Source organism: Centrocercus urophasianus, unplaced genomic scaffold (genome assembly GCF_019232065.1).
Source record: "Centrocercus urophasianus isolate 14NV4802_14NV808 unplaced genomic scaffold, USGS_Curo_1.0 seq_10, whole genome shotgun sequence".
Lineage (NCBI taxonomy): Eukaryota > Metazoa > Chordata > Aves > Galliformes > Phasianidae > Centrocercus > Centrocercus urophasianus.
In genome coordinates this window covers 19,114,430-19,128,064 of record NW_024884142.1, presented here as the reverse complement: position 1 = coordinate 19,128,064, position 13,635 = coordinate 19,114,430, and the positions used below count along the sequence as shown (strand labels likewise).

The 13,635-nt window shown below is 36.3% G+C and overlaps 1 protein-coding gene across 1 annotated transcript in view; it reads left to right on the top strand.

Moving 5' to 3' along the window:
- The first annotated feature begins 7,258 nt into the window (after nucleotides 1–7,258).
- Nucleotides 7,259–13,635, top strand: part of LGSN (lengsin, lens protein with glutamine synthetase domain) — a 17,247-nt gene continuing 10,870 nt past the window's right edge. The window contains exon 1 of the mRNA XM_042829283.1: nucleotides 7,259–7,288. Coding sequence (XP_042685217.1) covers nucleotides 7,259–7,288 — 30 coding nt within the window. The remainder of the gene's footprint in view (nucleotides 7,289–13,635) is intronic.

Here is a 13,635-nt window from a genome sequence, read left to right as displayed (position 1 = left end):
GCCTTTCTTTATATAGTAAAAATGCTCTTTATCTGAGTAGAATTATATTAAATGTTTGACATTGCTGTGATATTCTTTCGGTCTTTTGAGAGCATCTTTATAGAAGCATGAAGAAGGATAAAAAGCGAGGTATTCAGATCACTAGGGAGAGGATTTATATGAATAAAAAAATCCAGTCTTGACATAGCTACCAGATAAAAGGGGTGCAGCAATATGAATACATACAAGTACTTAGATGAAAAATGTTCTGAGGCAGTTACACCACTTTTATGTTGTTATTAATTTACTCTGTTAATGTGCATTGTAAGTAGCCTTTGCATTTTTATTGCAAATCCAGACAATTGGACTGCAGTTTATATTTTACTTGAAATATTATTATCATTCAAGGTTCAGCCGACCATGGTAGAGAAGAGATGGCTGGGTTGCCAGACTATAACTTGAAGAATTTCATTGCACTTATAACACAAAACATGTTTTCTTCTCAGACTGATTGGTCTGGAAAATTCACTTGCAGTTGAAGAATACAAGGCCCAATCCATTTTCAATTCAGTAGAATTTTATTTCTCCTCTTTTGCCCAAATTGTATTTTTACGTGGATTGATATTCCATCTTCCTTATTTAAGCTCTATAGGGCTAATTTCCTTTTTTTTTTTTTTTTTTTTTTTAATATTTTTATTTTTATTTTTCAGGCATATCTAGCAGGGGACAAGATTGCTTTCCCACTCACAGTTCAGGTTGCAGAGTTTTGCTCCTGAATGTGTGCCAACTCCAAGTCAGGACAAGAAATGGGTGTATGCCATCCTCCACCTGACCTTGCTTCTCTTGAAGGGAAATCTGTGTTTGTGAATAGCAAAGGAGATAAAGTAATAATGGAGTAAATAATCAGGTCTGCACTACATATGCCAAAGTGAGATGAAATGTAAAATTATTTTCTGCTTTCCCTTACTTCTATCAGACCTGAGTTTATGGAGGCTAGAGGAGATGCATTTTTTTCATATAACCATTTAAAGTGCTAAACCATTTCATGGGGAACATTTATTACTGTCATCATAATCATTTCACTCAAATCCTATAAATACTACTGGATTCCCATTGATGTGACAGATTACAGTGTAACCCCCTAGGACTGAAAGAATATCATCCAAAGGGAGGGGAACCCACACCATCTAGGCAAAATCTGGAGGATATAAAAACTAGGATAAAAATAACTGTAAAATACACCATTTTTACTGAGACATAGATTAAACTAGGTCCTCTGTCTGTTTAGAAAAGTTGCTTATACATGTACTTTATCTGAACCAATGATTTTCTAATCAGTTTACATTAAATGGAACAATTCTGACAAGGAAGATTAAGTACCTTTGTCTCTTATTCTTCTCGCAAAAGCAGCTGTTGGACTGACTGTTAGGGGAGACCAGTATATTTAAATCCATCCAGGCACAAGTAGGATTGAAACTTTATCTACTGCATCCTAGATGAGTACTTAACTGAACAAATGAAACATAGACTCTTTTCTGTCTGAACAGCAGAAATAATCTACTGGGAAAAAGGAAATAGGCACCTATGAATGCACATAAACCAAGTGTTCTTTGCATGCAAATAGTGTGAAAGAGCATCTATTTTCATGGTGGATAGATTTACTGAGGATATAAAAATAAAGGATACTGGAGTAATGGTGCAATAGCACAAAAACATCAAAATGTCCAGCTAATTAGGTTAATAAATCTGGAATCAAATTTCAACCAGTAGAAATACACAAGTTTAAAGTAAGCATAATAACCCAGTATATAATTCCTATTGATTAAAAAATACTAAAAACTGTTCCAGAGATTACCTTAATTTCTCTTCATTTTAAATCTCCAGATGTAACCTGAGAAAGACTTTAAACATAACAGCTACAAACATTTCTTTACAAGGAAGTGTATAACATGGACAAATTAGTATTTGTTTGATTTCTTTTACCAATTTATAAGTTTAAATAAAAGTAGTAGACATCAGTAATTCTCCTTTGCGATGAGATACATATACTTTTAGGTCAGGCAATTAGAAAATTACAGACAGGAAACCGCCTAGCATGAATATTATTAATAATCTCAGGTTATGCACTACAGTTCCTAATTTTCCCACAATATGCACCACTCGCATACAACTTCATACTATGGAAAGCTGATAGTTAAACCTGATAGTTCCTCAGCAAATCTACTTGACAAGTCATCTACCATGCAAGCAGAAATATTTGCACAAATGCAAGGATACTGGATCAGTTTTGTCCTTGAAAGAACAAATACTTTTAGGATGTTTCCCCTTTTAGTACTGTATTGCCATGGAGCACCTTTCATTGTTGTGTTAATACATCTCAGAGGCAGTTTGCAGTCTGTTGTTTGGCTTAATCCAGAAGAATTTGGGAGCTTTGTCAAGAAAAATATGAACTCTTTTCCTACCTTCAAGCAGAGGACCAAGGCTGCTGGTGTCACTGTGCTCCCCCTTCTGCAGCAGGCAAGGCCATAGGGATAACCATGGAAAAATTGAATTGAATGAGGTCTGATAGTTTTGCTGCCTTGTTGTGGTAACCCAAAGGACACAGAAGACATGAGACAAGGGAGGGAAGGTTGGAGATGTTTGAAGAATAATGAATTTAATAACAATTTGTTATGATAAGGGTAGTGAAGCATGGGCAGAGGTTACTCAGAGAAGTGGTAGAAGCCTCATCTTTGAAGATACTCCAGGTCAGGTTGCACAGGACACTGAGCAACCTGATCTAGCTGTAGGTGTCCCTGTTCATTGCAAGGGAGATGGTCCACATGACCTTTAAACGTTCCATTCCAACTCAAACAATTCTGTGAGATCAAAGCATTTTGCAGTGACCACAGCCTCTGCTGACAGCCAGAGGTTATCATCTAGCCTTTTTTCAGTGTGGGTTCATGGCCTCTTCAATTTGCAAGGCTCTGAAATGAATTAACATGGATGTAAGGATCTGTTGTTACAGCATGTCAGCCTGTGACACTTGTGTTGGTGAGTCAAGTAAGATGTGTTACATCTGCCATGAATTCAGATGGAAAATTAATGTGGAAAATCCCAGCTGCTGTAGGAGACAGTGGGGGTACCTCTGATGTGCCATTTCCACGATGCAGCTTCTTCTGGGTCATCTTGAGAGTATGTTACAGCTAGATAGTGTTATAAAGACATCTGTAAAACTGGAATCGTATTAGTGATGCTCACATAACATGCCTTTTAGGATTAAGCATAATTCAAGTATTATTACCTGTATTTAATTTAATCCAGATTAATTGCTAATTATAGCCTGCAGGGCCAGATGCAGACATAGTCTTCCCTGGGAGGTGTTTCTGGCACCTGGCTTACTTGCTCTGCCTTCCCAGACTGCAGCACAGGCTGTTCCATGCTTTGGCACCATCTTGGTGTGATGGGCTTCCTGTGTGGTGCCAACCAGTGTAAAGCATGAACATGAATGTTCAGCTGCGCAGCTCAGTGCACTCAGTACCTTGTGATGGTTAGTGACTGCCAGGGGGCTGAGCACAATTTGCAATGGTGGCTGCAATGGATGGGAAGGAAGGAATATGGAGTAGAGCTAGGAGCACAGAAATCACTGTTCTAGTTATGGTTTTATTCCAGTTTTAACGTAGTATTTTTTACTCTCTGTCTAAAACTCTTAGCACTATTTTGTAACTCTCTTATTTATTTACTTCTCTTTTAGTGACAGCTGTATGCAGGAGCTAGTAAATTAGTATATGTCTTGCAAAGAAATGATGACAGGAGAGGGAAGACGTTTAGCAGAAAGCTCTACTTAATATACAAAGAACAGGAAGAGAAACTGAAATCATAAAAACCACAATGACCTAGAAACAAAACAAAACTATAGATAAAAAGAATTATTTCCAGTTACTTAATAAGATGAAGAAACAATGCAAAGAAGAATACATGCATATGGGGATGCATTAAGGATAATAAAAACTTACAGGATCTCAGATATTCATGTCAAATTATCACTTAGACTCAGATTGACAGAATTGTCATTGTAACCAGTCGTCCTTTATAATTTGAGAAGTAATTTTAAAATTTCAACTTAGAAAATTAATTGAATGTGATGACGAGTAAAATAAACAACAGCTCTCAGCATTTCATTTGCACATTCATGATATGAAAGACAAAGAACTGGGAGAGATATAATGAGGTCTGGCATTTAATTTTAATGCTTTAATTATGGAGCGCATATATTATGGCATCATTTGAAACATAAACAATGCTACACTTCTCAGTGATCAACCTTTCTGCCCACTGTAGTTTTTATGAGTATGAAATAATAGCTTATTACCTATTGTTAAGATTACTTACATGTCATTGATATAAAAAAAAAAAATTATCCTCAGTAACTTCCAGTATAGCTTAGGCCAGCTTCTCGTCCTCTCCATGTCTTTGATTACAGTGCGTGCCTAGTTTTTGCCACCTACAAATACAAGAGTGAGCAGTTTTCATAGTAGCATTGCTGGCTGCCTAATTAGAATAGAAATCAAGAAGCACAGGGCAATGAATGAAAGGATACTGGAAATACGCAGTGAAGCCAAGTGGAAGCATTCTTGTGAGAGGGCTGGAAGAGAAAATCATAGCAAGAAGTCCTAAAAGAGAACCTAGCAGAAAGATAGCTGCAGTAATTGAGAAAGGATCAGTACCAAGATGTAATTGTATTTCCAGTTTACGGGGGGCAATGTAAACTGACACATAACTGACTTTTTCTGCAAAATCTTGTTGCTGAATATCTTTTATCACAGCTGCAAAGAAACAGTGAAGGAAAAGACACTGCGCAAGCCAGCTCTTCTAGGGGGGATAGGCAGATTTTGCCATCCTTGTCAGGATTAGAAACAAGAGTACTTGCAACTCATATTCTTTATGTGATAAAAGAAAGTGATAATGTTAATCTGATAAATTTTCCAGGCTTATAAACAGATTACAGGATGTAATCCTCCCTCCTACCTGGGATGCATTAAGCACCATTCAAGACCTATTCAAGATATGGAATCTTGAGGTGTTGCAGGAAACCCACTTAAATTAACAACTGAAGGTAACCTACACCAATGGGGAAAGAAAGAAGCCTGATTCTCTACTACCTAAAATTAGAGAATATAGATATTCCCTTCCAGAATCACGGAATCACCAAGGTTGGAAAAGATCTTCAAGAACTTCCAGTCCAATTGTCCCACCTATCACCAATATTTCCTACTAAACCATGTCCTTCAGTACAACATCTAGATGTTTCCTGAACATCTCCAGGGATAGTATTTTCACCACCTTTCTGGGTGCTCCAGAACCTGACACCACTCTTTTAGAGTAGTTTTTCCTAAAAAACATCTGGAAAACCAATTTGTATGGGAGGAGACTTTGAGCAGTGATTATTTTCATCTCTTCTTTGGAAAACATGTGAAAATCAAAAAACCCTGACTTCTGTAGCTGGAATCAGAAACAACTGTAAAACACTGTGAAGTGAGAAGTTGGCAGCTAGCCAGTAGACAGCTTCCCTGAACTGGCAGTTATCTGCTGCCATAGCTGTCATAAGCAAAGCTATATCTCTTTTTTAGCTACAGAAGAGCTGCTAATGGGATAATGAGCAGTTTCCACTTTCTCTTCAGTGCATACTCATCATACTGTCTACAAAGTATCCCTAGCTAAAATATCAAGTGATCATTCTGCTGGTCTCTGTGTTGTAATTTCAAAGCATCTGCAATTTCAGATTAATATTTGAAAATTAGTGGCTGAAGCCCAGCATATTTAAATTAAATAATTATGTAAACTCATGACATCAACCCTGTAATCTAAAAGAAAAGGAACATTTTGTGTAAATCTCTGCCTCTCCTACAGAGAACATGCTTGTTCTCTTAGGGCTCCTTTTCCATTGATGCCACAAATAACATATATCCATGAGAATATTAAGCTACCAAGTACATACACTTGATGAACTGGATTTACTAATAACAATATTAACTATGAATTCACAGCAGTATAAACTGTCAAAAGCATTTTTAATACATTGCAGCACTAAAAGTTTCATAACTAAGCTCATTTCTTGAATACTGATAGACTTGCAGAGTTACAGAATTGTTGATCTGCTCTGATTTCTGACATGTGGAGCAGCCTAGGATGAGGACAGCCATAGCAGTTGAGTAGATGGATTGCAGAGTTAAGAGGTCTGGCCTTTCAGTGCCTCCAAGACGAAAAAGGATTTTGAGAATCATCTTCTGGGACTTGAGCGCTTAACAAGTTCACTGAAGATGCCTGAAATTTTTGTGAACTATAGTTCCTAGCCCACACTCATTATCTGTGTGGGATAATTTTCATGAACTGAACACTTTATTTTTAAAACACACGAAAGATTGCCAAACCAGCCTTTTTTTTTTTTTTTTTTTTTTTTTTTCCTTCCAGGAGTAAATGTCATATTAACACAATGCTGAACACAATTCTTAACAATCAGCTGCTTGCTGTAAGCACACACACTCATCCTCTAATGTTATGTCAGCTGAAGAAATTTACATGAACGAAACATCAGTTAAACATGGTCCTTTAAATCCATGTTAAAGCCGACAACTAAAGAGGCATAAGGAACTTAGCTATTCTCAATATATCTTGAGACTTTTTGAGCAAAAAAAGACCCTTCTACCTAAATCTACTAAAACCAGATCAACCAGTATTAATTAGCAACTTGTAAACACCTTGATTGACAGTCGAGCACTGCACACTGCTCTTGCAGTGAGCTGTGCCTTTCAAACTCCTCCCCATGTGCCCCAATAACACTGTTGTTACAATGGCTCGTAGGTTTTACATCGAAGAAGCCTAATAATAGCCTTCTGTTCTAGAACAAAAATGGTTTGCTACAGGACAAAAAAAAAGAAAAAAAAAAAAGAACACAACAAAACAAAAAAAAAACAAAAACCCCACCCTTTTGGGAGGAAAAAAGTGCAGCAAAACAGTTTTATACTCAGCTGTATTTGTTTCCATGCAGGCAGGCAGCTAATAATGTACATTTGTCAGTTCACTACTTCAACAGTGTTCCAGAAAACAGTGCTCCTGGCCATGACACATCAGGGCTGCTTTCTATGGTTTGTCATTTGAATGGCTTTCTGGGAAAAGAACATTGCAGCAGTTCTGTTTTAACTAACCTTTTTTGTGTCTGGGCCTATAAATATGAGATGTCTTTCCACTATTCTTTTACCAAGCCATATCTAACGGTGACTTGAACTAGAATGAAGTGGACATGAACAAAAACGGAGATTTCACTCAACAGGTAAGGAACTGACAGAATGATTTCTGAGCAGGGAAGCTGATATAAAATACTTTTGCACCTGCTTCAAGATTTTAATCAAGCAAATACTTTGTTGTGCTTTATACACAATTTTCTTCACATGTATGTGTTGTGTGTGGTCTAATTCTGCAGCAGACACAGATCAACTGAAACAGTTACTGATTAGAAAGCAAGTCTAGCTCATTTTACCTTCTCATGTCTTTCTTTAAAGAGATTATCAAAAGTAACAGAAATAGTGATCAAAAATCGGATTCCATTAATATTTGTAGAAGATCAGATTGGTTTCATTAATATGAATGGAACCACTACTGTTTGTTGAATAGAGACTGACTGAAATTAGAAAGTGACACTTTTGAGTCATTCTGCTGAGCTGGGTGAAGTTACAGATGCTCAGTTTTCATATAAGTGCTTTTTAAAGCTGATTTTCGTCTAAGCATTACAATGAATACTTTCAATAAAGTTAAAAATACCTGTTATTTTGGGTAGAGTCCAAAAGATCTCTTTCTGAAAAACATGAAGTATAAATGTTCAATTAAAAATGCTAGAAAGATATAACATATCTTAGAAGTAATGGTGCAGACTTCCTAAGGCTACTAGAAATTTTCATCAGGATGAAGAAATGGATACTTTTTATGCCAGAGATACACCTGCTCTGAGTCACTGGCTGCTTCCTAGACCATCTTTGTATATGAAATGAGTCACAGAAATTAGACATAAAAGTCTTGTAGATCATTAAGTCCATTTCCTTGCAAATATCTTCCAGATGAAGAATCAGTCATGTGTTAAATGGACCCTGTTACTACATCTTATTTGCACTGCTGCAAGTTGGAGATGACACCACCAGTGCTCTTTTTGGTCCAAAATGATCTTCATTTTGAGATTCTATCTCACTTAAGGGAATTTTTTTTATGGGGTGCAGGTGGCATAGTCCAAAGGAACTACTTTTAAATAACTTTGCCACAAGGACTATGCTGCCTTGAAACAGTTAGAGAATCAGTGACCTTAAGTAAAACTACTAATTGCATGTGTAGTATGAAGTCTTTGGATAGGAACAGCAGACAAAGGCAGAAGTCAGATGTAAAAATAAGTGAGCTAAACTCATTCAATTTATTTTTCCATAAAGAACATTAATAATCTTGAGCATATTTACAAGTTTCAAAGCAGGAAGGAAACTCTGCCTCTGCTCCTAATGTTACTGTCATCTTCCTGTAACCTATGGTAAGATTGTGCTTCTCTAACTGCAAAATAATCACACATACCTAATATTTATGCACTTGAAGGTCCTTCACTGTGAAGTTTCTGTAGTAGTAAATCATTCCTTGAGAACCACTTCATCAAGCAGGGTCACTGAGAGAGAAATTAGTTATAGCAATATCTTGATGATGTGCTGCAATCTTCTCATCTCTAGCTTACAAACCAGCAGCATTTGCATATAGTAGCGCACACTATTCTATCACTACAAGCAAAAAGCTAGAATCCCTCTGTATGCCCACAGTAACTTCCTAAAAATGCCTGGGATGTTCCCTGTGTTTCCCTCTAAGTCCATGGGCCAAATTCCCTTCTGGTATAAATTTGAGTAGCTCCAGCAGCTCTAGAGAAGCTACATTAATTCCCAGCAGTAGAAAATTAGTTCCAGCTGCTTGTGCTCCTTCACTGTCTCATTGCTGGGACGCAGCTGGGCAACCCTTTCTATCTGCCGGGAGAAGAGACAGAGAAAAAACTTGGACATGGGCATACTTGTTTTATGCACACTATTGTGTAAATTCTTAAGGAACCCCTCTCTTTAAGACTTGACTTTTAGATTTGCTACCACATAAAAACATTAGTTAAACCTGACCATGCCAAACAGAAGAAGCTGTAAATGGTAACCTGGTAGCAGTCCAAGTGGTTCAGAGAAAATTCCTCAGCATTTCAAAGTAGGTTTACTTTTGAAAGTAATCTCGAAAAATGCTCAAATAATGTGAATAAGGCAATTGTTGACATCATTTGAAGAAGAGCTTATGATTTTTCAAGACTGGAAATTAGTCTGGAAACAGTTCATTTCACTTTATCAAATGTGATTTTTGTGATAGAAAAATCCAAGTGAAGCAGTTTAAATAAATAACACATTCAAATGACCTTATGGTTTTTTTTCACTTTTGTTTTTAGCATATATATTTCTTTGTTTTCCACAGTTTTCTAAATCTTAGCACATTTTGATGTCTTGATGGCCTTTGTAAAATGAATCTTTTATTCTTGAAAAATATTTAGTAATATTTAGTAATATTTAGTAATATTTAGAACTGAGCAAGATCATCACAATTTCACCTCCTAACACTTATTAAATAGTGGCTAAAATTTGTTAATAATCTGAAAGAAAAGTGAAAACAAAGGTGTGATTAATACTGCAGTGCAGTTTACTGAGTAGCTGCATCATTTCTTTGGATAGCCAGTAGCAGGCACATTAGTTATCTTGTTGATTATGTATGTACAGAAAAGCTACTGCTAGAGTTGCACTGTTTCCTCTTCCACTTTCCTTCTGCGTCAGTTTATCCACAGTTATGCAGGAAATCTTTCAAAACATATTCCTTTCCTCAATTCTTCCTTTCAAATGCTATAGTGTGAGTTCCTTTTTCTCATTTTTCTGTCTCTGTTCATCAATACATTGCTCAGATGAATTTATAAACCCCAGTAGTGTTTGCATCTTTGCCTAAGGTCAGGAAGAAAAAGTAGGAAAAACAGAATTTTCCTTTTGCAACGTCTGACTTTGTCCCACAGTACACTGCAGATATATTTTGAATCATTTATAAAATCCTTTTGAGGCAAATGTTCAATAATTGTCTTGGACTTTCACCTGTTCCACACACCAGAAGTCTCTGCACTTATTATTCCTCCCAAAGGTGACACTTTACATTTCCAAATGTTCTTGGCCTACAGATTGGCAGGTTACAGATGAACTACCTGTTGACAGCTCTGCATTTCATGATACAGTTAATGTTCCACTTCAGTGCTTGTACAAAGCTTAGAAGGGAATGCACACTGATTAAGATCAATTGTTTTAGATGTATGGCTTTTGCATTGCCACAAGATATTAAATGTTTATCAGCTGTGAAAGCCTGAAAGCATGCCAGAAGTGACAGGTAGTTGGTTTAAGTAGAGCTAGAAAACTTATCTGCAAAGGGCTGAAATATCTCTTGCTTGTACTATCCTGTATTCTCTCTACTTCCTACCTGCCATTATCATATGGGAGCTGAACAGCAGGATATTGTCTTGTCATTATTTGGCATGGTTCCCTAATACACCGCTGTAATACATGAGTGTATCCCTGAGGCACTGTCTGTAATGTAGGGACATTTTCTTGTTGTTGGTCACAAACATCCAGACTCTTATGCATTCAGAGCAATGGAATAGATATCTAATAAGTATAAGTAAGGCTGTTATTTGCATGAGTTGAAATTGTCCATAACAGGAACTGATGTTTATTCCACCCTAGTCTTCCTGCCTGTTCTAGGACTTGCACTGGTCCACCTTCACCAAAATGGAAACCCTCCCAGCAGCAAATCTCCCACATCATGGGGATCAGCACAAGCTACAGTGTTGGAGCAAAAATGCCTAATGGAAGTCAGGACTTGTGGAGAACCAATACCTATCAGTGACAGTTCATAACAGATACATCTTTTAGAAAATGTAAATTTTAATTTGTTGCATAATGCAGCATACACTGCATAAATTTTGGACCTTGTATTTCTGGCAAGAATAATTGAATCACCACTTGAGTGTTCACTAACTAAGAAAGAGAAACAAATTTCAAAAGTTTCAAGGCTTTTTACTGAACATGCCAGTAAATATTTGAAAACAAATGAAAACAGAATGATACTGAAATAAACGATGGCTAAAAAAACTTCTATGTAGCTTTAGGATATCCTGTTACTGCTGCTATGCAGCAAAAAATGTAGGAGCATTTGGTAATGACATTAAAAATAATTAGGACTTTTACCGTGTTAATGCCATGACTACTACTTTTTCCTTTCTACCCTGCATGATTCCATGAAATTAAGTCATGATCACTCTCCAGCTCACTTGTACTGTAGCTCTTTCAAGATGCTACTTTACTTAATTATCCTGTCTTCTGTAAAATAAACTTCTATAAATAATAAATTAAGGAGAAAATTCTTAGGTCATATTTCCCAGGTGCTTCCCACACTGTACTGGACTTTTTCTGACTGTTGACACCCACATAAACTGCCAGACAGTAAGGCTATTTTGTGGCTCATGCTTCTAGAACCATAGAATCATATAATCCTCAGAGCTGGAAGGGAGCTTTAAAGGTCATCGCAATCTGACTCACCTGCAATGAACAGGGACATCCACAGCTAGATCAGGTTACTCAGAACCTGGTCCAGCCTGGCATTGAAAATCTCCAGGGACAGCACTCTGTATTGAGTATCTCAGGTAAAGCGTAGATTAGTGTAGATACAGTGTTCTCTGTGAAAATGTAAGAGATTTTTTTTCTTTAAAAGTAAAAATGATCGTGTTTTTTAGAACAATAAGTGCAATATCCCTTTCCTATGACAAATATCCGATGACAAAATTGCAGCACCATAGCCTCCTCTTCTGTAGAGAAAACAAACCCTTTGCAGAGTAGAATAGGTACATTTGTTATTAGAATTTTGTTAAGAATAAAATTTTCCATCTCTATTCAGAAAGAATTTGTTTTGGTAAAGATTATAATGTGGGCCTGCTACCTTGTGTTCATCAAAGCATTTAACTGAAAGGGCAGGTTTCTGATGTTCTGAGTTTGTTACATGAACTACTCTTTGTTTGACTCAAGATGTAAATAATATGCAAAATGATGCATTAATCTTCAGTCATTATGTTGAATAATTTTTCAAAGATCTGTTAGAGGAACAACTGGCGAAAATTGAGTCTACCATTTAAACTGTCAATAATGATCTTTAAGCACAGAATACAGGAATGCATTATAGGGCAGAAATGCAGATATTGTGGTCATAGTACTGGTTTCCGAAGAAAACAAATGACTTTTGAAGACTTCATGAAGAAGAAATCTGAAAATTTTAATGCTGGCATCCTCTGCCACAAAGGATGCTTCTTTAAATATTTTTCATTAATTAATTTGAAACTCAGTCTTTTCATGATAGTTCTCATAGCATCTTTCCTTTCAGAAAAATCATTTTATTTATCTGAAATTGAATTAGATACCTCTTTTATTTTAAAATTATTTGGGTTTATCCATTTGGCAGTTGGTATTTTTCCAGCTTCACTCACGGTCTTATATAACTAATAGAGATGTTAAAATGCTCAGTTATAAGCAGCTCTTGTCTGCTTTGTTATTCAGAAATGTTTCTTCACTACATTTAAGTTTTGTAATGTCCTTACTAGAGAGCTGGCTGTTATCTGCTTTCTGCACCAGCAGGAGTGCCCTGGTGAGCTCTGAAAGAAGCTGTAAATAAAACACATTGCAGAGATTCAGAGCAAGGGGGAGAGAGGAAAGAAATATTTCTGCAAGCTCTGTTTTAAGAAACAAGTTCTATGCCTTGTTGAGTGGGATAATGATGGAAAATACCATAATGGGTAAAGAATAACAGAGAAAAATGGTGATATTAATGATTATAATGGAAGCCACATAATGGTTTCCTTCCATATACATATCAGATGCTGCTTCCTTTTCTTCTAAATGTTTTTGTCTGCCACTAGAAGGGTCTATTGCCTTACCTAGACAGGCATTCTGCTTTTGTGCTGATCATTTTTTCTTCTGGAAATTCAGAAAATGTAGAGTGTGCAGATTATTCCTTTGTGGAAAGGGTAAAGAATAGTCTGATACAGAGGATACCTCTTTGTTTCTCAGTGATTTTACAGCTCTCAATTCCAGCCTGACCCAAGCAAGCCAAGAACTTTTGGCAACGTTGCTGAGTTTTAAATACATGCTTGAGAATGTATTCATGACAATTTGTGACCAGTATGGAGTGATTTCCTGGTTGGTTAAACAGTATCACAGAACCATAATTATGACATCAGAAGATGGAGAATTTGATCCCTACCCTGATATTTTGTGAAATAATTAATCACTTTTTAAATCAAATTGATATTAAAATCTTTGCTATTTCTTATTTTCTATCCTTTGTTCTTTACCTTGTCATCAGCAGATTAATCATACTAATGGAGAGACAATTCAGGCCCATACTGATATTCATTGGGATAAAGAAACATATTCTTTCTACTTCCTCGTTGCACCATCTCTATTTTCTTTTTTTTTATATCTATTTTAAAATCTGCTCCCAGCACTAAATCACTTAAATGGCAAAAAAAAAAAAAAAAAAAAAAAAAAAAAA